The 25,495-nt window shown below is 42.8% G+C and overlaps 1 protein-coding gene across 4 annotated transcripts in view; it reads right to left on the bottom strand.

Moving 5' to 3' along the window:
* The window catches only part of FNIP2 (folliculin interacting protein 2), a 173,289-nt gene that overhangs the window by 68,650 nt on the left and 79,144 nt on the right, over positions 1 to 25,495 (bottom strand). For 3 of the 4 annotated variants that reach the window (XM_029617003.1, XM_029616929.1, XM_029616767.1), the window contains exons 3-8: positions 21,142 to 21,285; positions 16,163 to 16,263; positions 15,979 to 16,050; positions 14,348 to 14,448; positions 14,092 to 14,181; positions 7,100 to 7,171 (exon numbers count right to left, since the gene is read on the bottom strand). In XM_029617003.1, the coding sequence (XP_029472863.1) occupies positions 7,100 to 7,171; positions 14,092 to 14,181; positions 14,348 to 14,448; positions 15,979 to 16,050; positions 16,163 to 16,263; positions 21,142 to 21,285 (580 nt within the window). The remainder of the gene's footprint in view (positions 1 to 7,099; positions 7,172 to 14,091; positions 14,182 to 14,347; positions 14,449 to 15,978; positions 16,051 to 16,162; positions 16,264 to 21,141; positions 21,286 to 25,495) is intronic. The other variant, XM_029616854.1, reaches the window with a different exon arrangement.

Raw genomic sequence — 25,495 nt, 5'->3', positions numbered from 1 at the left:
ATATAGCAGTATGTGATGCAGTTGGCTAACCAGTTCAACAATGTACATTTGGCCACTGCTATGCCCAGTCTGTTAGGATCATGAGAGATGAATAACTGTTAAACCTGAGGATGAGGCTGAGTTCTTCTCTTGTGAGAAGCCAAAGCTCATTTACAGTTTAAGGTATGAAGGGCTTTCCCACCTTCTTGTGTGTGCGACCTCAGGAAGAACATAGGTATCATGATGGCTTGATTAATATGGAAAGCTGACACAACCTCTGGTAGAAACTTCGGGAGGGTGTTGAGCACCACTCTATTGTGGAAGAATTGCATATAAGGAGGGTAATGAACCAAAGTTTGAAGTTCGCTGACTCTGCTGGCTGAAGTTACTGCTATAAGGAATATTACTTTACATGCTAGAAACCCAAGGGAAGTAGTCTCAAACAGTTCAAAGGGCAACTTCAAAACTGTGTCAGGACCACATTCAGATTCCATGGTACAAGAGGTTTCACAATTGGCAGTTTATTATGCCACAAATCTTTCATAAATCTGGACACTAATGGATAAATGGAGACAGGCTTACCATCTATTTGAACATAAGCTGCTATGGCACTGACATGTACTCTTATTGATGAAGTGACAAAGCCTGAATCAGAAAGCCAGAGCAAATAATTCAGGAAGTCTTTTGGTTTGCATGCAAATGGATCAAACTATGTTGTTAATACCATGTGGAGAACCTTTACCATTTGAACCCAAACACATTTCTAGACAGTTTTCTGGTAGACACTATTATGTCCTCAACTGCTTTGAGTAAGGACAATTATTTCATCACTGAATGTTCAACATCCAAGCATCAGGCTGAGTGAGGGAAGGTTCGGATAAAACAGATGTCCTTCTTCTTGAGTTAATAAGTATATGACCTGAGATGTACTAGATACGCGAGTTAGACTTGTCTGGGGCACGCTGGAGCTATGAGAATTAGAGGGGATCAATCTTTCAGTACTTTTTGTAACACTATGGCTATTAAAGGAATCAGTGGAAAATCATACCTTCCAGTCTAACAGAAAAGTGTCCCGAGTTGATTCGAGTTTGCTCTGATGCAAACAAACCAACTGCTAGAAATCCCCATAAACTGAACATTCTGTCGGCTGTTGATTCCTGAAGAGACCACTCATGAAGTCGAAAAACTCTGAGGTGATCTGCCAGCATATTGGAGATTCCAAAAGATAGGTAGCTTGTAAGACAGCTTGATATTTATATACCCATTCCTATATCTTTATCGCTTCTTGACGCAGAGTCCATGACCTTGTGCTCTCTTGCTTGTTCATAAAGAACAGGGTGACTTGATAATCCGTTTGAATGAGAATGCTCTTTGTCTGGAGGAGGTGAGTGAAAGTCATTAGAGCATGTGCAATTGCTTTCAGTTTGAGGAGATTGATCGAAAAATGTCTCTTGGATTGACTATGCCCCTTGAGTTTGAAAGGCCTGCCAACCTCTTGTGGAGGCCTCTGTTACCAGTGTTATTTGGTGAGGAGGTAGATATAGTGGTATTCCTTCCTGAAGAGTGAAGGGATCTAGCCACCAACGTAAATCCTGTTTCATTTCAGTTGACATTTCCACCTTGGTTGTCAAGGATTGAGTTAGCTAGTCCCATTGGGAATGAAGTCCCCATTGAAGGAGACAAATGGAAGATGGGTTAACAATACTATGCCATGCCGCCGCTGTGTGACCTAGGACTACCAATACATTTCTGGCTGGGGCTGGTCTAAATTTGGGTCTGTGTTCAGGAGTCTGCAACCTAGTGACATAAGAGTATTTGCTTAATCTTGCGGGAGGAAGGCTCTCTCCTGCAGTGAATCTGATTTTTTCAGAGGGAATTAAGAGTGACTTTCTCAAAATTCACTAGCTACCCTAGCAATTATAGGAGTTGTATTGCTTTCTGGAGGGCGTCCTTCTTGAAATTCACTGTCACAAATAAATTGTCCAGGTAAAGAAAACTTGAATGCTCTGATGCTGTAAATGCGCTACTAGGCACTTGGAGAAGACCCTCAATGCTGCTGACAGGCAGAGAGGTTAGTACTTTGTACTGATAATGGGAGGAATTAACAATAAAACATAGGTAATGCCAATGGGAGGGAGGGATGGATGGGTCTATGAGCATACGCATCCTTGAGATCTAGATGTACATCCACTCCCCCCTCTGGACGAAGAGGAGGATTGTATGGAGGGATTCCATTTTTAATTTCTCCTGGAGTATGTTTGTTCAGGCTTCTTAAATCCAGGATGGGTCTCAATCCCTAGGAACTTCTTGGGGTTAAGGAAGTAATGGGAGTTGAACCCCTGACCACGTTGACAGGGAGAGACCTGTTTTAATCACCCATTGTTTGAGTAGCAACTCTACCTCCAAGTGGAATTGCTTCAAGTGAGATAGATCTGAATTGAAGGCTGAGCGATGAGGAAGCAAGGGAAACTGGGAAAAGTGCAATCAGTAACCAGTCTCTTCTATTTTGAGAATCCAGAGGTCTTTCGTGATCTCATGCCATTCCTCCAGGTTGTGCTGGATTCTGTCACCTACTGGAGAGGATGGCTGCTGGATCTGGACGAGGTCAAAAACATGGTCTAAATTTGGGCTGGACCTGTTGCATCATTTCTGGTCAACAGCGCTCATGCTGTTGAGGGCATTGGCAGAAGATGCTGTTGTTGGGCAAGCAGAAGCAGAAGATCACTGGAATTGTTGGAAGGCTCTAGAAATATGATCTTTTAAAAATGTAGTAAATGTGCCTCATAGAAGATTCTTGTTCTGGTCCCATGGAGAGGGACTGTACTGCTACGTGCTGTACTTTAAATTTGCACTACTGCTTCTCTGAGCTTTTCTCCAGAGACCTTATCACCTAGGCAGGGTACATCTGCCAATTTGTTGTGGACATCATCATGAAGGCTCTCAACCAAACCATATGGTGAGCTCCGATAGTGGCTGACGAGGAACTTGCGGTAGTTATCAAACACCTCGTAGATGGATTGAAAAGATGGTGTGTACATTTCTCAATATCTAACAGCTGGAAGAAAAGATTTTAGTTTTTATATGCAATCATGTAAATATTGTACTATCAAGAACTAGTAGACAGAAATCTGCGCATTGAGCTTTGAAACAGTTTTTTGCTGAACTTGTCTAATTGCCTAGGGTCTTTTCCTGGAGGATTATTTAAGTACATTCTTGTTTTCTTTGCTCTTTTAAGAGTCAACTCTACAATGATTGATGGGGTACTTGCACTATGCCAAATCCTGGAGATTTTTGCATTCTGTATTGGAGGTCAAGTTTCCTTGCTACTGAGGTACAGAAAATGGGATTTTCCCACAATTTAAATTGTAATTCTTGCAGGAGATGATGGACCAGAATAACTCAAGACTCTGCTGGTGTTTCTAGATTGAGGAGGTCTACAGCATTTATGTGAGGATCTTTGTCCTTACATATTCACTATGAGGGTTTTTCCAATTTGCCCAGAAACCTGGAGTAGGAAAGGTCTTCCGTAGAAGAGTGTTAAGAACATATGAACTTAAGTTGCCATACTGTCAGACAGAGGGTCCATCAAGCCCAGCATCCTGTTTCCAATAGTGGCCAATCCAGGTTACAAGTACCTGACAAGTACCCAAACATTAAATAAATAACATGCTACTAATGCCAGTATTAGCAGTGGCTATTCCCCAGATCAATTTGTTTAATAGCAGTTTATGGACTTCTCCTCCAGGAACGTATCTAAACCTTTTTTAAACCCAGCTACACTAACTGCCCTAACCACATCCTCTGGCAATGAATGCTAAAGCTTAATTGTGCGTTGAGTGAAAAAGAATTTTCTCCATTTTGTTTTAAGCATGCTACTTGCTAACTTCATGGAGTGCCCCCTAGTTCTTCTATTATCTGAAAGAGTAAATAACTGATTCACATTTACCCATTCTAGTCCTCTCATGACTTTATAGACCTCTATCATATCCCCCCTCAGCTGTTTCTTCTCCAAGCTGAACAGCCCTAACCTCTTTAGCCTTTCCTCATAGAGAAGCTGTTCCATGCCCTTTATCGTTTTGGAGGCCCTTCTCTGTACCTTCTCCAATGCAACTATATCTTTTTTGAGATGTGGCGACCAGAATTGCACGCAGTACTCTAGGTGCGGTGTCTCCATGGAGCGATACAGAGGTATTAAGAACATAAGAACATAAGAAAATGCCATACTGGGTCAGACCAAGGGTTCATCAAGCCCAGCATCCTGTTTCCAACAGTGGCCAATCCAGGCCATAAGAACCTGGCAAGTACCCAAAAACTAAGTCTATTCCATGTTACCATTGCTAATGGCAGTGGCTGTTCTCTAAGTGAACTTAATAGCGGGTAATGGACTTCTCCTCCAAGAACTTATCCAATCCTTTTTTAAACACAGCTATACTAACTGCACTAACCACATCCTCTGGCAACAAATTCCAGAGTTTAATTGTGCGTTGAGTAAAAAAGAACTTTCTCCGATTAGTTTTAAATGTGCCCCATAGTCTTTCTACTATCCGAAAGAGTAAATAACCGATTCACATCTACCCGTTCTAGATCTCTCATGATTTTAAATATCTCTATCATATCCCCCCTCAGCCGTCTCTTCTCTAAGCTGAAAAGTCCTAACCTCTTTAGTCTTTCCTCATAGGGGAGCTGTTCCATTCCCCTTATCATTTTAGTAGCCCTTCTCTGTACCTCCTCCATCACAATTATATCTTTTTTGAGATGCGGTGACCAGAATTGTACACAGTATTCAAGGTGTGGTCTCACCATGGAGCGATACAGAGGCATTATGACATTTTCCATTTTATTCACCATTCCCTTTCTAATAATTCCCAACATTGTTTGCTTTTTTGACTGCCGCAGCACATTGAACCGACGATTTCAATGTGTTATCCACTATGACGCCTAGATCTCCATTTTATTCACTATTCCCGTCCTAATAATTCCTAAAATTGTTTGCTTTTTTTGACCATCGCAGCACACTGAGCAGATGATTTCAATGTATTATCCACTATGATGCCTAGATCTTTTTCCTGGGTGTTAACTTCTAATGTGGAACCTAACATCATATAACTACAGAATGGGTTATTTTTTCTTATATGCATCGCCTTGCACTTGTTCACATTAAATTTCATTTGCCATTTGGAGGCCCAATCTTCCAGTCTTGCAAGGTCTTCTTGCAATTTCTAACAATCTGCTTGTGACTTAACTATTCTGATAATTTTGTCTCATCTGCAAATGTGATCACCTCACTTGTCGGATCCCTTTCCATATCATTTATAATTATGTTGAAAAGAACCGATCTGGAGGCTCTGGAAGAGGGTCAGAGGAAATCCCTCTTCAAAGCCTAGAAATGAGGGAACACTGATCCGGGACTCCAAAATGAAGATGTAGACTAAGGAAGGATCTTTTATTGCCTTGGAGGAGCGTATTCCTGGTGTACATCCTCTGAACGGCTAAAGTCCTTTGCAATTGAATGCTATGGCTAGAACCACCCTACAGGGGTTCTGATGGAGTATCCATATGAACTGGGGATACTGGGATTTCTTTTTATGGAACTCAAGTTGACATCTTGGAAAAGAAAAGTTGGAAGGTACTTTCTCTGTTTTTAGCCACCAAAGAGGTAAAGAAATCATTCACCAACTCCAATACTTGGTCAAGTGGCTGATATGCCCTCTGACCTGGCATGGGTGGTGGAATATCCTCTTCTGATACCAGAATGGAATCTTGCCCATCCTCCGGACTCATTTATATTCAAAGTCTGGGTGGACTTTGAATATAAATGAGAGGAACCAGAGAACAAATGGGATCTGGTGTCTCTAGACCTAGGCTTTTTTCCAGTAATATTTTTGGAAAGAGTGCTCTGGTAATAGATGTTCCCATATGTTCCTGATAATCATGCTGGCAGGGCAACATACAGCTATGTAGGAAGGTCTGCGGCCTGTTGCATCGGTGTTTCCAATGACTATGGCTATAGGTGTTGAGGATCAGTGTTCTGGGACTCAATGCATCGTGGATTTATGTGTTTACAGCACCAATGAAGCCTTACATGTAAACGGTCCCAAATCATTCCAGCCTCTGTGCTTTTTTGGCACCGGCTGCTCCAGAGGTTCCACAGAGTGGCGCCTCTTTTTCTTTCATGCATGCTAGCTATGATTATTCAACCCCAAGGATTTGGCCTGTTCTGCCGAGGAGGGAGATATTTTTGAGGAGCTCTTGCGCAACTCTAAACCCAGTGAAGCAAACAAAACTGCACTATGGGAAGAGGACAGACTGCAGCTTCTCTGAGACTTATGCAGTTCCTCCTTTTTCCAGGCTCTTGACTTTTGGGAATGTGGGGACATCCGTCTACAACTGTCACGCTTGGCCTGGTAGTGATCCAGTCCGAGATAACAGTAGAAGAGCTCTTGTCCGTCTCTAATGAACACCACAAATGCAGTCTCTGAATCCACTTACTGTGGTTTTTTTCTTGCCAAACATTCTGTGGAAAAAATTTCTTTCCTCTTTGCTTTATTATTATTTTTTTTTATCGAAAAGGTGGCACTGAAAATTGCTTTTGGGGGGGGGGCTGCAGAGGCAGAATTATCAAGATGATCCCAGAAAGATTTTGAGAGTGACAGAGGAACACGTTCATGCTAGTGCTCAGGGACCTCACAAGGCAATGCCCGAGCGGGAATTCCCACACATGCTCATACAGCAAAAACTCTACTAACTAGGAGAGAGGTCTGTTCAGTGCTGCTGAATATCATCCAGTGTAATGGCTAATTCGGCCCTGCTCATTAAAGGAAAAGGTCCAAGACTTTGTCTGTTGGATTTTCTGATATCCTCCAGCTAAAAATAATTAGTCTTAGGCAGGAGTTATTCTCAGTCTAGTTCAGCAGTGGCCAACTCCAGTCCTGAAAGCGGACACAAACAGGCCTGGTTTTCAGGATATGCATAATGAATATGCATGAGATAGATTTGCATGCATGCATGTGACTCTTGAGGAATGGATCTGGTGCAGATCCTCAAAATGAAAACATGACACTAACGTGCTTCCATTCAGACCCTTTCCAAATCAACCCATGGAGAATGAAAGCCAAAATACCTGATCGAGCAATGCCACTGTCTCGGTCTTCATTCTGCCCTCTGCTCGGCATATCCACAGGTGTACTATGTGCTGCAGCAAACAAGCAAATACGATTAAACAACGAAGCAAGTAACTGTGCCATTTGACTGTAAAATGTACTTTTGGATAAGAATGCGCGTTGGAATTACAGAATACCGAACTACAGAAGGTAAATGTGCCAACCTTGGTTTCTCATATGCCTTCTTCGATACCCATTTAGTTTGAACTAGTGGCATGCAATGTTTGTCAGAGAGTGAATCAAGTTAGCCATGGGCCAGTCAACAAATGAGCAACATTCAAATATTTAACTCCTCTAAGTTTTCTTTTTGACCTGCCACTTTCCTCCTGACCCTCAGTGGGAAGCAGGGCTGGGATCTTGCCAATCACGAGGCTTCATTCACAACTACTCGGGGACTTTTCCCCCTTCCAATTTATTCTATTCCTGTCTGAAAGTTCTCATCTAGGGGCTGGGCTCTATGGCTCCATTCTGGAAGCCTGCAATTATGGGCCCTGAATCCGGCCAGCAAGTGTTGCCGCTACTTGATGACTGCTTCTACAGCATCCACAACTTCCGCCAGCCCATGAAGCAAGAGACATGAGCCATAAATTCAGCCCAGGTCCCTCCTCGTGACCCCCCCTGCACGTTCTAGCTGCATTCTAGGTCTGTGAGGATGTAAAAACTGCACTAAGGCTCTCAAAAAGTCATGTTTTTTTTTTCTCCCCAGCCACAGGTTATGCAAAGCTGATTTAAGCCGGTGGTTCCCAAAATTTAATTCCCAACCCATACAGGCGCTTAGAACAAAATCAGAAGATCCTTCTACAAAACTAAAAGACTTCGAAATCCAGACTGCTAAAGTGGTGGTTTCCAAAATCTGATAACCTGTCTCTATTCACTGCCCTCTTGCTATACTTCTTTTTCTTGTGGCTGTGTGACCACAGTGGTATGTGGATCTCATTTCTCACCAACCAATCCTGAATTAAGTCAACTGAATGTTAAATGTCTATGGCAAATATTTTTTTGTGAATGACCACCTGCCTGACTTGGATCACCTGTTACTTTTGACATGTTTCAAATTACATCAAGTCAGCAGTGCAAGGTTCCAAATATGTATAGTTGTTAATAGTTAGTATTTCGGGATTTCAATCTCAAAGCATGCAAGATTTGTGAAAAACGTGAAATATTTGTGATCTTCTGTTGTATTTTTTTTTCCACTTTAATCCAGAGGACAGATTATTTTGGAAGATTACTCTCCAGCATGTCCAATCATTACACCATGCCAGAAACCAATTCAAGCTCTTTTTTGCAATACTGTATTATGTTTTAACTTAAAAAGATTAAACTCATGGTTGGTTCCATGTATCATTACTGTCACACTCTAAATGAACACAAAATATCATCATGAAATATTGCTATGCAAAGGAAAAACACAGGTAAGAAAAATCATCCAAGAGGGACAGAAATCCGCACACCAGTTAATCACATGGTAAGTCACAGGATCCTCCTAGAAATGAAAGGGTTCACTTCTGATCCAGTAAAGGGCATAATATAAGCAAAGTAAAAATATCAAAATGTTCCTCATGTTGGAAGTTTCGCTGACGGAGAACTACAGGATCCTACAGTGCACGTGTCACAAGCACTAAACATCCAGTAAGCAACAGAAGTCTGTTTTGTTTTTCAAGAGATCCACAATTCACATGCATGTGAGACATTTGTGCCATGTGGGTCTGCAAACCAGATTAAATTAGAATAGTTTCATATTCTGGAAACCAGACCAAGCAGTCTGGTCCAGTGCTGGGAGCAATGCTCCTTCTAAGGATTGGGTTGCTGTGAGCAAAGATTTTTGGTTTAATTACCTTGTGTGCACTACTTTCTCAGATACAAAAAGCATATCAATTATATGCTCACAGCAACCCAATACTTAGAAGAAACATTGGAGCAGCATGCACACAAACTTTCTTACATACACACACTTGCAGATCCACTCTCATACTCTCTCTCACATATACAAGCTCATTCTCACAAATACACACACACTCATTCTCACTCACTCACTCAATACTCCTCCTCTTACACACACACATCTCAGTAACTGCATACCCTTCACTGCCAAACACTTTGAGAACACAAACCCCTGCAAAAAAAAAAAAAAGAAAAGAAAGAAAAGAAAAAGACACCTAGAACCTTCCATACCATACCAGCAGTATATCAGGACTCAAACAGTAGCAGCCTTATCTAGGACATGGCAGCAATGCAAATGTTATACTATACCCTAGAATACTAATACACCACCTACTGCTCCAAAGCCACACAGAAAAACTACATGCCAATGGACATTCTGCACCTCAGTCACACAAGCAGAACACAGACATATCCTTACCAAATACAGAATAAGGGACAACAAATTAGAAACAGAAACAGGCAAACAAAAATAAAATGGAAAACCCGAGAAACCAGACTCTGAACAGTGAAGAAAGAAGAAAATACAAAATATGTAATGCACATTCGCCAATCACTAAAAATTCAAAATAATTTTATTTTTTACCTTTGTTGTCTGTTCTTAAAAACATAAGAAACAGAAAAACATAAGAAATTGCCATAATGGGTCAGACCAAGGGTCCATCAAGCCCAGCATCCTGTTTCCAACAGTGGCCAATCTAGGCTACAAGTACTTGGGGCAAGTACCCAAACAACTGATGCAGTAATAGCAGTGACTAATCCCTAAGTGAACTTGATTAATAGCCGTTAATGGACTTCTCCAAGAACTTATCCAAACCTTTTTTAAACCCAGCTACACTAACTGCACTAACCACATCCTCTGGCAACAAATTCCAGAGCTTAATTGTACATTGGGTGAAAAAGAATTTTCTCTGATTAGTTTTAAATATGCTACTTGCTAACTTCATGGAGTGCTCACTAATCCTTCTATTATCCAAAAGAGTAAATAACCGATTCACATTTACCCGTTTCTAGACCTCTAATGATTTTAAAGACCTCTATCATATCCCCCCTCAGCCGTCTCTTCTCCAAGCTGAACAGCCCTAACCTCTTTAGCCTTTCCTCATAGGGGAGCTGTTCCATTCCCTTTATCATTTTGGTTGCCTCTCTCTGTACCTTCTCCACTATAGCTTTTTTGAGATTCGGCAACCAGAATTGTACACAGTACTCAAGGAGTGGTCTCACCATGGAGTAATACAGAGGCATAATGACATTCTCCATTTTATTCATCATTCCCTTCCTAATAATTCCTAACATTGCTTGCTTTTTTGACCGCCACAGCAGTCTCTAATCAGTTGGTCCCAGGCTTTCCCCCCCCCCCCCCCCCCAATTCCCTCTCTCTGTCTTCCCAATTCCTTTTACAGGATTTCTTTTTTTTTTTTTTCTGTTTCTTCTCTCATTACCCGTCTTCTTCCCTATCTCACTCAAACACACACTCAGGTGCTCATTCTCACACGCTGTCTCTCAAATACTCTCACATGCATGCAGGCTCCCAGTTTCACATGCTCTGGCTTACACACGGTTCTCACTTTCACATGCTCACTCTCTCTCATACATACACGCTGTTTCTCACAGATGCTGTCTCACTCTCACACACAGGCTCTCATTCTCACATGCTGTCTCACACACATGCTCTCACATGACTCTCACATGCTCTCACAGGGGAGGAGAAATAGCTCTCTCACATGCTCTCACAGGGGAGGAGAAATAGCTCTCACTCTCACATCCTCTCCCATGGGAGGAGAAATAGCCTAGTGGTTAGAGCAGTGGACTATGAACCAGGAGACCAGGGTTCAAGTCCTGCTGTCGCTCCTTGTGACCTTGGGCAAGTCACTTTACCCTCCATTGCCTCAGGTACAAAAACCCTGTGGGGATAGAGAAATACCTACAGTACCTGTATCACACCTGTAAACCGGTCTGATATCTCGATTGAGATCGAATGTCGGTATATATGCTGTCTCTCACACACATGCTCTCACACACACAGGCTCTCTCACACAAACACACATGCTATCTCTCTTTCACATACACACACTTGCACTCACTCTCATTGGCTCTCTCTCTCACACACACACACACCTTCAGGCAAGCTCCCATTCATTCTCTCACACATATAGCCAGGCAAACTCCCACAACCCCCCCCCCCCCCCCGGCAGGCTCCCATCCATTCTTGCACTGCTCCTCCCACCCCTATTTATTTTCACACCCACACATAGATGCCCCTAGGCAGGCACTCAATCATTCTCTCACACACAGACACGCAGTCCCCCACTCATCTCACACACAGACCCCCAGGCAGGCACCCATTCATTCTCACACACACAGACAGATTGACAGACCCCCAAGGCAGGAACCCATTTTCACACAGACCCCCAGGTAGGCACACATTCTCACACACACCCCTCCAGGCAAGCTCCCATTCATAAGACATACACATACTTAAGGAAGGCCCCCTCTTTCTTTTGCCAGGAGCCTCTCTTACTGTGCTGCATGGCTGTTGGAGAGAAGCCCATTGCTGCTACTGGCACTGAAGCCTGTTCTGCTACCTTCTCTGGGCAGGCCCCGCGATATAAAAGATTTGCGGGGCTAGCACTTCCTTCATGCTGATCTCGTGCATTGCGAGATCAGCATAGAGAAAGTGCTACTCTCATGGGTTTTTAATACTGTGGGGCACCCGGAGCTTTGGGGGTCTCGTCTGTACTTCGGGCCGTGGTGGGATGAGCTGGACCGGTCTTAATGCGCGGGGGTAGAAAAGTTGTGCGCGGCCTCCAGAAAAGTTATGCGTGGCTGCGCAAACGCGCAGCTTAGATGGAACATTGGCTGGGAGACCACTGATTTAAGTAATTATAAATGAATGGAAAAAAATGCTATTTCTAAGAAGATGCTTTATTGACATGCTGTGTCAAAATGCTGGCCACTACTGGCTGCACTACTACAAATGGATAAATTGTTGGTAAACATAGAATAGTAGTTATTTAGCTTCCTACTCCTCCATGGTGCAGTGGCTCCAGGTTCCAGCTTTGAACTATCCAATAATCCAAGGAAAATTAAGCACAAGTAGAGAGAGGGGCAAAAAGTGTGAAGAAAACAGAAGAGAAAGTTTAATTCCTCACATCCATAAGCAGCATTTCAGTTCTCTTACATTCTGTTTTCATACTTTGTGGTGGTCTCTCTACTTATTTCTTCACTGGCTGCAGCCAACATTAACTCAACCCAAAAAAAAAGAATCTCCATATTCCATCCTATAATCTTTCTATGCCCATACATTGTTCCCATAGTCCTCTCCTTTCCCGCAGGACTTCTCAAACCTTTAGCCAATGTGACCCCATTTTAGCACTTGAAAACTTACATGACCCAGAGGACGACCAAAACAAATTGGAAGGGGTGTAGTCCCTGTGAACCATCACACCTTGCCTACCTACACTCCCCTCTCTCAGTCTTCACTCACTAGTCAATCCTCTCTCAGCTTCCATCTACTTCATCTTCCACCCCCTGCAGAGGACCTCTTTTTTTTTTTTTTAACGTCTTCCCTTCCAGCAGACCCCTTCTCTCAACCTCTGCCCCTTCAGTTGATCCCCTCTGGCATCCCCCAGCTCCTCTGACCCCTGCAGCCATCCCCTCTCTCTCACCCCTCCCAGCCCTAGTCACTCCCCCCCCCCCCCCCCCGGTCCTCTCTCACCCCCAAGCCCTTCTTAAAACCCTCAACTGATCCTCTGTTAGCCTTCCCCCCCCCCTCACCTCACCCATCCCCCCCTCACCCTCATCCCCATCCCTTGTTCACCTCCTTCCCCGCCAACCTTTTCCTCACATTCCCCTAGCTGATCCGCTCTCATCCCCCAGCTCCTCTCTCTTACATTCCCCCAGTTTGATCTTCTTTCACTCCCACACTCTCACCCTCCATAGTCAATCCCTCTCCAGCTGATCTAATCCTCAAACCCCTCCTGCATCCGATCCCTCCCTTCAAACAACCCCTTCTCCAAACATCCCCCAGCCAGGGTCAGTGGCAACGTTTACCTGGGTTCAAATGTGAATGACAACTGGTGAGAATAGAGGGCAGGCCGATGGCAGGGGCAACAATTTTTCTCTTGGGTAGGGTTCACTGGTGGTTGAGGTGAGAAGAGCAGTGGCAAACTTCACTGGTTGGTGCACACTCAGCCCTCGACTCCGCCCCCCCCCCCCCCCCTTCCATCATCGCTGGTCCCAAGCCCGACTGTGATCTGCAAGCGGCAACAGCACTGGTAATGAAAATCATCATGAAGCCTGGGTGCCCAGTCCAAGCTCACAGGCCCTGCAGTGGCTCCGATTTCTCAGCATGCACAGTTTCCTGTCACCACTGATACTCATGCAAGGGCGAGGCCACTTCGGGGCCTGTGAGCGTTATGCTGGCCCCACTCGGCCTTCTACTACTAATGCTGCTGCTTCTGCTTCCTGGTAGAACGCTGCCATTTGAGTCACTTATAACCCCCAACTGAAGGCTTTGGGACTCCATTTGGGGTCCTGACTCATAGTTTGGGAAGCCCTGAATTAAACTGTTTGCTAAATGTTTATCCCAAGCTGCCGTGAGCAGTACAAGATTACAGCAAAGGTCATTTTTGGGAAAGGATGAAATGAAGGAACCTCCAAAAAAGACTGTAGCACCCATAACTGAGAGCGATAACAGTAATACAAGTACCAAAATAAATTAACAATACACGTAAAGGTATTTGAATAATATAAAAAAATAACAGTATAGGATCCCGAAGTTCTCCTTTTAACAAATATTATTCATCTTGATAGTAAACATTAGAAAAATGGGATGGAATTTTTTTTTTTTTAATAGTTCATTAAATTTTCTCATTCCCATTACTGGTATCAGATCCTCGGGTCTTTCCATTTCTGCAGAGTGATCGTGGAACTTACGCCAAAATGGAGTTGTCATTTTGCAGAATTCATTTGTTTTGTGTGGGTCACAGTACACTCCGCATGCCACACAAACCTGTAAAGAAAGAGGCACTTCGGATGAGGCGGAGTGGGTTCGCGTCGGACACGCCAGGCAGCAGCCTGCTGCTGCAAACCTGCAAAAAGCCTAGAAGGAACAAGGGGGAAGGGGAGTGGAGGCAAACAGACACAAAATAAAAAGGGGGAAAAAAAAAAGGGATCCGAGCTTTAAAGCAAAACTGCTGTCCACGTGGAGAGACAACACATACAGACACGCAGGCAAAACTGTTGCAGATTTGTAGTCTTGTTTTTACCTAGGTTGCTTCCACTGGGGCAGGTGGGCAAGCCGCTGTGATTTGAGCCTAGTTTTCCCAGACTGGAATCTTGGTTAATGCACTCGAAGCTATCTTGCAAACTAAAATAAATAAATAAACAAACAAATAAATAAATAAAAAAGAAACAGGAAAATTATGCTTCTGCTGCTGATCGTCAATGACCTGAAACAATATCAAGGCAGCGCATCACCCTCCCCTCCCCCTGAACGCGAGAGGTCTTCGACGCTGCAGAAAGGATCATTAAAACGTCTTACTTCTCAGACGGGTGGTGAAGAATAAATGCACGCGCCTGTCATTCCCTGTGCACGGTAAGACAAGAGGAGGTTGCAGAGATCTTTTATGCAGCCAACAAACATTTCATGATGGCATTTCACACTCCAATAAAGTATCTCTTCTGTGACCCCACCCAACCATATATTATTGATTCTTTTCTTGTAATAAGAGTATATCTTTGTTATATTTTTATTTTCGCTTAGGCATTTCTTTGCGAAAACGTAAACAGCTTTTTCCTTTGAGGTGCAAATACAGTAATTACAGGTGGCAATTTTCAAAGCTGCTCATGCATGTAAAGCAGGAATTGTGAGAAATCTCCCTTCCTCAATGCAGCTAAGAGGTCGTGCGGGGTTCCACATCGCATGCGCTCTTATAGCCACGTTAGGAGAAGGCGTTCTCAGGTGCGCATGTTTAGGGCGGGGGAAAGACAATAAAGCATGCAGATTGCATTTTCATATTTACCCACTTTATTTTCCAATGACAAAAAAAAAACCACCAGAAAAAAAAAAATAGGCAGTCCCAGTGTCTGCAGGTGCATATTTTCAGTTTGTGTACACATTTACCAGCACAAAAAAAAAGAGCAATTTAGATGACATTCCAGGGCGGTGTCAAGAGGTACGTGTAGAAGTTGCTCTTTTGTAAGAGATATTGGTATATAAATGATCTAACTTATTCACCCTATTTTACACCTGCTAATTGACTTGTGCAATAGAAATCGGACTGGTCTGTTGTCTGTTTGGGTGGGAGGTCTGGGTGAACTGGTAGGAGTTCAGGTTGAAGTGCTGGAGGATCCTGGTGGACTGGAAATGGACTGGTTGAACTGGCGGAGCAATCATCAAAGTATTTATGGGTGCATACATTATAAAATACCTGTTTTTAGACTTACATGCACTATTTTTATGGCCCTAAAATATACACGTGCATGTTTATAATATAGGTAGGAAAAGTAACTGCTTTATTGCATTGCAACTATTTGCATACTCTGAAACACATGCATGTAAGTTTCGGAGCAAATGTACTGTGCAGCTCCTGCCATGCAGTTTATAAAATAATAGGATAAATCTCCACTTACGTGCACATATGCAGTAACACGAATAAGTCTGAAAGATAGGCTGATGACAGCGCACCCTCCCCAACTTCTACTCTCTTTTTTTTTTAAGTCACATTCAAATTTTTTTAATAACCTGGCAATTCTGATTTTCATCTAACTTCTGCTAATAGGAAATTTACTATCTTCAAACCCCCCCCCCCCCCAAAAAAAAACAAAAAACAGGTCCTCTACTGGAACTGGAATTAAAGCCCACAGACGAGGAACAATTTCAGAAGAAAATCCTTACGTGTTCGTGCTCCCAGAGAAGCTTCCAACTCTAGCCGAGAACACTTTACTTATCATTAGCTGTGGAGGAGATCTGCAAAGAAAAAAAACACACAAGCACATTCTCTTATCACCACACATCCAACACTGGACTGCACAAAATCACAGCGCTTATTAGAGGCAGTACAAGAAAGGAATAAACTCACCGTATATGGTGGATTTTTAATGTGGAACCTTTGTAACTCATTGCCACGGAGCCAAACATCATTTCCCCCAGCATGCTGACATCCGAGGCAGGCCTGGTGTACTACACGGAGAACAAGAGGAGGCAGCATGTCACACGTGTTGCAACAGAAACACAGAGTCAATCCCGGGAAAAGTGAACGGAAGATTCCCAGATTAGTACTAACCACTTTCACTGGGACTTTTCTACCTTCTGTCCACGCAAGTGCCAAGAACAATCTGACCATAATCTACATACAAATATGGACAAGTCTGAAACCCATAATATTTTAACTTTTAACCCATTTTTCCCCAAGTAATACTCAAGACGGCTTACAGTATTATTAGCATTCAGGTACAATGAGTCCCTGCCCCAAAGAGCTTAGAAGCTGCGTGAGAACCTATGACAGCAGCAAATCAAGTTACACCCAAGTTCACAAAGAGTGTCACGGGAGAAAGTGGATTTGAACCCTGGTTTCCTTGGTTCTCAGCCCACTCCTCTAACTGCTAAGCCACTCCTTGAGGAATCAAGGAGAATGACATTTGGACTCATAGTTACATCTTTGACCCAAACAGGAACTCAACAACAATCTTAATTTTTCAGGAACAGGCATGGAGTCACCTCTGGGCTGGATGGCCGATAGCATATCTGCGGCACTGGAGATGCATAAAAACTTATAAAATAGACCAACGGAGTGGATGCTTATTGTGGTGTGGTAGTGTCAGCAATGTTACTGTTGCTCCAGTATCACGTGTATTAACTAGGAAATATTTCTTCATAGAGAGGGTGGTGAATGCCTGGAATGCCCTTCCAGAGAAGGTGGTGAAGGCAAAAACAGTGAAAGATTTCAAAAGGGCATGGGATAAACACTGTGGATCCCTAAAGACTAAATGAAGAAAAAAGTAAATGGGAGTAACTTGCTGGTGCGGTGGTTACTGCCCTTAACCAATAAGCCTTCATACTATTGATGCAACTCCATTATTGCTCTGCTCCAATATTGCTCTCTCCTTTAACAGTAGGGGGAAAAGAATAAAAAGGGGGAATCAGATTCAGATAGCAACCAACAAGGACATTAAATGTTAAGATCTGGGAAAACAAATAAGCATGGGGGTAACTTGCTGATGCGGCTGTTACTACCCTTAACCAATAAGCCTGATACTTTTGATGCTACCATAAGCTTGTTGGGCAGACTGGATGGACCATTTGGACCTTTTCTGCAGTCATTTCTCTGTTCAAAATTGTCCATTGCTCATTTTATCTGCCTCATCCCCCACCATCTTCATCCAAAATGCAAAAAAGTCTCTTTCCTAAGATTCTGGAAACAGTCCGAGTACCAATTCTCCTGCGAGTTTGTCAGATTTCAGAAAAACTGGTTCAGCAGCTGGAGATGGGAAAGCACAATGAACAACCAATCTGCTCACTTTGGAAAATGTATATTTTATTTTGTTGGTCCAGTTTTGAATTTTAAACTATGCACATTTAAAACAAAAACACACAAAAAAATTACCTGCTATGGCAAGCCTCTTCCACCACAAAGCATATACAAAAAAGATATTCGTACCGATTCTAAAAATACGTTTCAGTAATAAAATGAGTTGTTTGTTTTTTTTAAATTCAGGAATTATCTGAAGTCCAAAAATCTAAAAAAAAAAAAAAATCCACATTTCTCTGGCCCTTAAACCAATGTTCAAAGCTCAATCAGGGCACAGGATCTAAACGTTCAGGCACTGCAGGATCAGCGCATCCTGGGTGCCCTCTTGGGTTACATAAAACACACCCATGACCTCCAGGCTCCACTTGCACCTTTAAGTGGCATTGCTAAATACAAATAAAAGGTACCTGCCATTCAATAATTCACATTTTTTTAAAAACTATATTTTGAATGCCTTCACGTATAAACAGAAAGACACAAAACATGACCCACAGAGTAGACTACAACAATGCTGCAGAATTATGGACTGCTCCGGATAGAGATGAAAGCTATCTACATCACAGAAACATAAAAGATGTCAGCAGAAAAGGACCATTTAATCCACTGAGTTGGCCCATTTGTGCCTCCCTGCTATAATGTCACTGATCTTTCTCAATCTATGATTTTTTTCCCCCCCTCCTTCTGCCGCTAAGGTCCCTTTGTTTCTATCCCAAGCAAACTTGAATTCTGCCAATATTCTGGTTCCTATAACCTTCACTGGACATCTGTTCCAAGTGTCCAGCACTGTTCTCGGAGAAAAATAGTATTTTCTCACATTCCGTAGGAACCTCCCTCCCTCCCTGCCTTCAGTTTCCTATGATTTCACCTTGCCCTTGATGTTTTTCAGTCTATGGAAAATACAACTTTCTGGTGCTTTACTGAAGCTCATCAACTGTTTAACTGAAGGCCTGAACAGGCAGAAGCTTAAGAGATTTAAGTCGTAAACCATTTGCACAGGAAGCCCACACGTTTCTGGAATGGATTTGGAGATGCTGTAACCAAATCTGTGGGCAGCAGCCAAGGCCATGCCTGTTCCTAAAGCATTTCTCACCAGCATCAAAAGAGTTTTCCATTGCATATGACCCTTGACGGAAAACCATGGATGAAACTGGACACTTCAAAGCCACAAATGGATATGGCTATTTCCAAGTCACGTGACCAGTTAATCATCTTGAATGTATATGCTGTGCCCGACAAACAGCACAGAGCCAAACCGAAAGCAGTGACCTTTACAAACATCCAAATGGAGTAGACAGAATGCACACATTGATTAATAATGCCAGGCAATGGCTTTGAATTTGAAAGCAGATATCCGATGCCAAACAAAAGAAGAAAAAGTAGCTAATTAAGATAGAACAAGGATAAACTCAGAAAGACCTCAGGAACAGTACAGGGGAAGGATGCACAATCCCTCACTGGATACGCATTAAAGCCAGAAGTTCACCAGGGTATACAGTATCCATAAATAATATGACAGATATGCATCTTACCCCTGTAGATACCCAAACAAACCTAAATGCACAAACCTTTACCTAATGGTGGCAAAAGGGGAGACAAAAGCTGACCACAGCATGCTGAAATACCTTGACCGACACCCAGATCCTGAACACTGCATGTTCAACATCTTTAAGAAACAAGCCAGGTATTCTCAAACTAATCAATTGTTCATGCTGGGCTGGGTAGCCCTTTTTCAAGCAAACAGGCAGGCAGGCCCTGGTTACTCTCAACCCTACATTTTCATGTCCCTTCCTGAAATTTAAGATCATCAGGGCAAATGCTTGTTTGAAGTACCATCTCCAAGAATTAGAAGATTGGCAGTCACACGGGACCAAAGCTTTCTCAATTGCAGGCCCGACTATCTGGAACTTGCTCTCTCCGTCCATTAGATTAATGCCCAGTGCTAAAGACCAAGAAAGCTTTGAAAAGCTCTCTCTTCAGACAAGATTATCAACATGTCCCTAGCACATAACATCTGTTATGCCCTGCAAGTTCCCTGGTCCTGTCTAGTAATTATTTATTACGATGTGCACCATATAGAATTGAGTTTTCTATGGCTTTTTAATGTGTCTTTTCTCTATTAATATGTTTCTCTTTTATTATGAATGTTTTATTGTAACCCGATGGCAAAAAGGATAGATAGATAGATTAGACAGATATTCCAGTGGTCCTGTACTAACATTGCTGGTTACTATCATAACATTAAGAACATAAGAACATGCCATACTGGGTCAGACCAAGGGTCCATCAAGCCCAGCATCCTGTTTCCAACAGTGGCCAATCCAGGCCATAAGAACCTGGCAAGTACCCAAAAATAACTCATAACTTTGGTTGATGGTCTTAGCAGAGGTGCCAAAAACCAACTGAGGTAAATGGCAATAATATCCTCTCTTCCAAGGCATTTCTGCAAGTTATTGGACTTAAGAGTTCAACTGCCATAAATGTCTATTTATGCAAATACACTGAAATAAGGGAAACCAAAAGAAGCAGGATTTCTGTGCGAATAAAAGGCCTAGTGAGCCCTTCGCTGTCTCAAGAAAGCATTCCTGCATGGGCTGCTTGCGGGGACAAGAGCAATGGCCACCATGACTGTCAAAGCCACATGCAAATACGATGCGTGGCAGGTTTCAGTCAAGTTGCTTAAACAGCAAACATCTTTACAAAAGCACAGTTTCCTTTTTTTTTTTTTTTCTGCCTTTCCTCATTGCCAAAATGTCAGATGTTGCATTAGCATCATCACAAGTTATCTCTTATTTGCGGCATAAACAGATTTTTAATACTGATTAAAGTGGATTTTGCTGTCCTTACAGAATGAAGTGCGTGCCTAGTGTGTTTTCAACAGGAAAAGGAACCTGCAACTTCATTCATAAACTACTTTGTCTAAGAAATCTCCTCAGGCACAAAACCAGGTCTGAAGTCAAGAGAGACCAGGTTCTGGCCCCTTACTCCTGCGGCAGCATTGGAGAGGAGTCATTGCATGACATGGGCTGAGCTAGGACAACTGGAGACCCAAGGTGGAAAAAAAAGTGTCACTGCTCACTCATCATCTTAAGCAAGTCACCTGTCCTTCCCGTGCTCGAACTTGGAGAAAGTTACTCAGTGAAGGGGCCATGTAACCAAGTAATATACATACTTTGGATATAAGCAGAACTATGCAAATAACATTCTCCTACTCTTCAGGAGACAGAAAAAGATGCTCAGCTTTGACAATAAAAATTGTATTTAAAAACACTATTATCAGTTATCAGAAACGATTTGGGTTTGCACCTGACTCATATCTAGGAAAGAGGATTTAAGCAGACCAATACTGACCTTTTGTAATGAGACTCAAGGTCATTTCTTTAACTCTGGAGAAAAATCCTCCTTTAAGAGGAAGACAGCCTGGACAGATGTTAGCAACAGTGCTGAGAGGGCAAAGAGAATGAGAGAAGACAGCTATCCGAAAACTCAAGACTGCAAACTGTTCATTTCCAGACGTGCAATGTTCACCTTACCTGGTACCTGGGAGGAGGTTCCTTGGCCTGCTGCGTACAGCCAGCCGACGACGAGGCACTGTGGGAAGAGATGGTGCAGGTCCCACTGCTGCTAGTCTGGCAGCATTTCGCCAGTGTCTTCAATTGGGCATCCTCCAATGATTTCTGTGTTGAAAAACGTTGCCGAAATAGGTAAAATACATACAGATCTCTGCTTGCTAGATGATTTCAAGTCTAGAACCCTGGCCATGAGCTGACCCCTTCAGGACTTAAAATTCAATGCAAGAGCTCAACATCTGCAGGCTCCAAAAGGTTAATTCTGACTTTATATTACAGGCAAACATAGCATATCAGGTTTTTTTTGAGCAAGTATCTCCCTCATCACTGCGTGCTCAACCTCTAGCGAATTCTCACCGATCCTACACTACCTCTGATTTATACCATGGCTTCCTACCCACAGAGGGGTCCCAAGCAACAGGGATGGTAACAACTAAAAAGTAATGTATTTCCTTGGAAAACCTAAAGCAGCAGTTCCAGCAGGACCTTCCTGGCTGACATCTCATCTTCCTCAACTATTTTCTCCCCACGCATGCCAAAACACAGCAGGTATCCTATGGAAATATGGCAGGAAACTGATTACAGGTCTTTTCGCAAGAAGTTAAAAACTTTCTTATTTTTACAAGCATATGCAGGAATTTAACGTTTATAAATATTTTTAGATTTATGATTTGTTTTTGTATTTATTTGTATGTTTTGAATTTTAATGTGTGTGTTTTTACTGTAACCCGCATTGAAAGTTACTGGATTTGAGGGCCAAAAGATGTTTAAAAAAATAAATAATGATGAGCAAACAAAAATGCAGACACGTTTTGCATTCATTTTGGTTTTAATTTCTAGGGATAGGCAGAGGCTCTTACATTTACAGACACATGCACACAGACCTGAACAGTGCCAAACAGTTTTCATTTTAAAAATGTAGTATCCAGAGGGGTTTTCCCTGGCAGATGTATGCACAACTGTGATTTTACCTCTGGCTGTGCCTTTGGAAACCGACAAGAAAGGCCTCAAAGGCCCAGTCTGTCTCCATTTGACTGCCTATCATCCCTCTCCCCAACCCGTCTTCCCATGATCATTGGAATGTTTTTTATAATTCATTTATATTTTCTGATAATGTCATCTTTTCCTCATTTTGCTCTGACCTGAGGAAGGTGGTGTTGGCTCCTAAAAACTAGTCAAGAAACATTAAAAAAAAGGTATATTTCTTTTATTTATTTGTATTTGTTAACCATTATTTCCACACATGCGATAGTGGCCATGGAGACTCAAAAAGGTACATTATCTCTCTATATTTATTTATTTTTGTTAATGGGGCAAAAAAGAAACTTTGCAATGCAGTGCAATGCCCACTGACTTACACATTCTCTCTTCATACTCTCCAAATAGGAGATGTTAAGATGGAATGGAGAATGAGGCCAATATAGATTTAGAGGGGGAGGGGGCGCCCTTCAACCAGTATATATATATATATATATATATATATATATATATATACATACAGAGAGAGAGAGAGAGATAGATATTGTGGCACCATGACCACTTCTTGGCGTTTTTCATCAGATCATTACCAGAGACACTAAATTTGATAGTACTTGTGAAACACAAAGAAGCCACGGCAAGGTGAGAGACTGTCAAAAGAACAAGGAGTGCACGCACTCCACTTTCCGTCACTTTACACCAGTAGGCACGAACAGCTGGATAAGAGGCTACTGCGTAATGATACGATTTGCTGACCTACAAGTCAAACACATTTTAAACGGCAACAGATTACAAAAGAGAGAGAGAGATGGAGAGAGAAATATTCCCTCTCCCCACCAGGTTCCCCCTCCAGTATAGGAAATGCATACATCTAAGAGCTCACCCCTGAATTGATGAAGCAACTTGTACGCTGAGAAGTGCCTACACATTCTGTCAGTCTAACTGCTGAGCCTTCCGCTCAGACTGCAAATCTAGCAAGGCACTGCCGACCCAAAAGCAGAGTTTTACAGCAGGAATAAGCCATAAAAATAAAAAAAAAAATCTGCTAAAAAGAGTCATGCATAAAAGCACCCTTTTGCAAAGCCACAGTCACAGTCGTGCTGACAGCTGCTCTGGGCATAGTAAGTAGTTACAAAAAAAACGCAGAGATGGTTAAAAAAAACCAAACCTGTAGGGTTTTGATCAACCAGTTAATGCTACAGAAGGAGCAGGGATCACCGGGCACAAGGCAAAAGCCTTATGTAACACAAGAGATATCCTGCTTGGAGGCTTGACCCATCTCAGTTATCTTGTCCAATTTTTGGAGACAGATTCTTACCATCTAGCTTACTAGGTGGGCCAACAACTGTATTAGTGTGTCCTGTTGAAGCATTTCTCTCAATTGCCCCTCTTATCGTAGGAAGAATACCACAAACACGCACACACGACGACTCACATAAATCCCCATTTCAAACCACAGCAGACAAGGCAGGTACTGCTGCTGCTCACCATGCCAAAGGACGCAGAGCCCTCATCCCGTCAGGTAAAGCAGCGCAGCCACGATCCACCGCAGTCACTCAGTGAGCCACTGATCACAGAGCTCATTCATATATAGATTAAGACCGTTTTTCAGTGTCAACGTTCAAATGCAAGCACCGCTGGATTACAGAGAATGGTTATTTTTTTCCCCCCCATTCTGTTGTGAAAAAGCCGAAGTGATGACACTAATGAGCCATGTATGCCTCCCATCCCCTCTCCCCCAAACCTCACTGCCATCTACAAACAGAAAGGTGCAAAGAGCATTTTTCTGGATCTTCCCTATGGCACAATTATTTGTTTACCTTCCCATGCCAGTTTTCATTTGGCATGGAATTTTGTGCAATTGCTGCTTATCTAATCCGCAGTGTGACTGTCATTAGGAACAAAGGCTGCTAATCATGTGCTTGACAAGTCACTGAGAAAAAGAATTTTTAAAAAGTCACACTGTGTTGCTCTCACCCATGTGCCCATGTGAACAACTATAGTGGAAGACATTAAAATAACCCATGGACTACCTTATATATAACGCAGAGGGTGGCTGGGTATGGTGTGTGTGACCTTTAGCTTTTCAAAACAGACATTCTGCAAAGCACAGAAATGGTGCTCACAACTTCTGGAGGAAGGAACCCCTCTTCTTGGGTACCACGAAATAGATGGAATATCAGCCCGTATTTTCTTGTGACATGGGCACCGGGATCACAGCCCGCAGGCTGAGGAGCCTTGACAACATATACTCCACTGCCTGCCTCTTTTGTGGAGAGCTGCAGGGAGATACCATGAAAATGTCCCGAGGAACGCTGAAAAGCTCCATAGCATAGTTGACTCTTATCACCTCCAGAACTCACTGGTCTGACATGATCTTGACCCACCTCCGATAAAAAAAAAAAAAAGAGAGAGGCAGGCGACCCCCTATCTCAGAGCTTTCCAAACTGTGTGTCGGGACACGTTAGTGTGTCGCCTGCAGTGTGCAGGTGTGTCGCGCAAGCCCGGTCAACTCTGATGCGAGTTTGGGCTTTTTTTTCCTAGAGATTCACTTTTTTTTTTCAGTTTATGGGTTGCTTATTATTGGGTGATTTTTGCTGTCAATCGTGTTTTTTTGGGGGGCTTGGAGGGTGGAACGAGCCCAGCCATCCTTGCATTGGCTGCTGCTGCCGATGAGGCCTGGCCATGAGGAGTACTGACTGCAAGCAGCAGTGTCTGGTGATCATGGAAGGGAGTGAAGCACTTAACTGGCAACAATCAAAAAGACGAGGTACATGAGTGTGGGGGCCAGACATGTGCTGGGGGGCGAGAGATGAGTGAGTGGGGGCAAACGTGCTGGGGGGACAGACATGTGCTTGAGGGGGAGAGATATGAGTGTGTGGGGGCCAGACATGTGCTGGGGGGAGGAGAGAGATGAGTGTGTGGGGGACAGACAATTTGTTTTATTATTGTTTCTCATAAATTATAACAATAACATGAATCTTGGAATATATATTTTTAATATAAATTTAAGGTTTTCATGAGATAGGTTGTGTCGTGAAACATTTTATTTATGTATATATTTAAGGAAACATACATAAATTGTCGAAATATGTTTCATTCGTTTAACCTTTAACCTCTGGTTTACTAGTAGACTGAATTACCGTGTCGTGAAATTATGTTTGTCTAAAAAGTGTGTCACCAACATGAAAAGTTTGGAAAGCTCTGCCCTATCTCCTGTTCCCAGGGGTGGGTCGGAACATTCTCATTCAGGGGGTTGGGGGGCAGCGCCAATTGAGCCCACACCCTGCCTGGGACAAAGGACTGAGACCTACCCAAAGGTCGAGCCCTCTGAAAAGCT

The sequence above is a fragment of the Rhinatrema bivittatum genome, chromosome 1 (genome assembly GCF_901001135.1).
Source record: "Rhinatrema bivittatum chromosome 1, aRhiBiv1.1, whole genome shotgun sequence".
Lineage (NCBI taxonomy): Eukaryota > Metazoa > Chordata > Amphibia > Gymnophiona > Rhinatrematidae > Rhinatrema > Rhinatrema bivittatum.
This window is presented reverse-complemented; position numbering and strand designations above follow the sequence as displayed.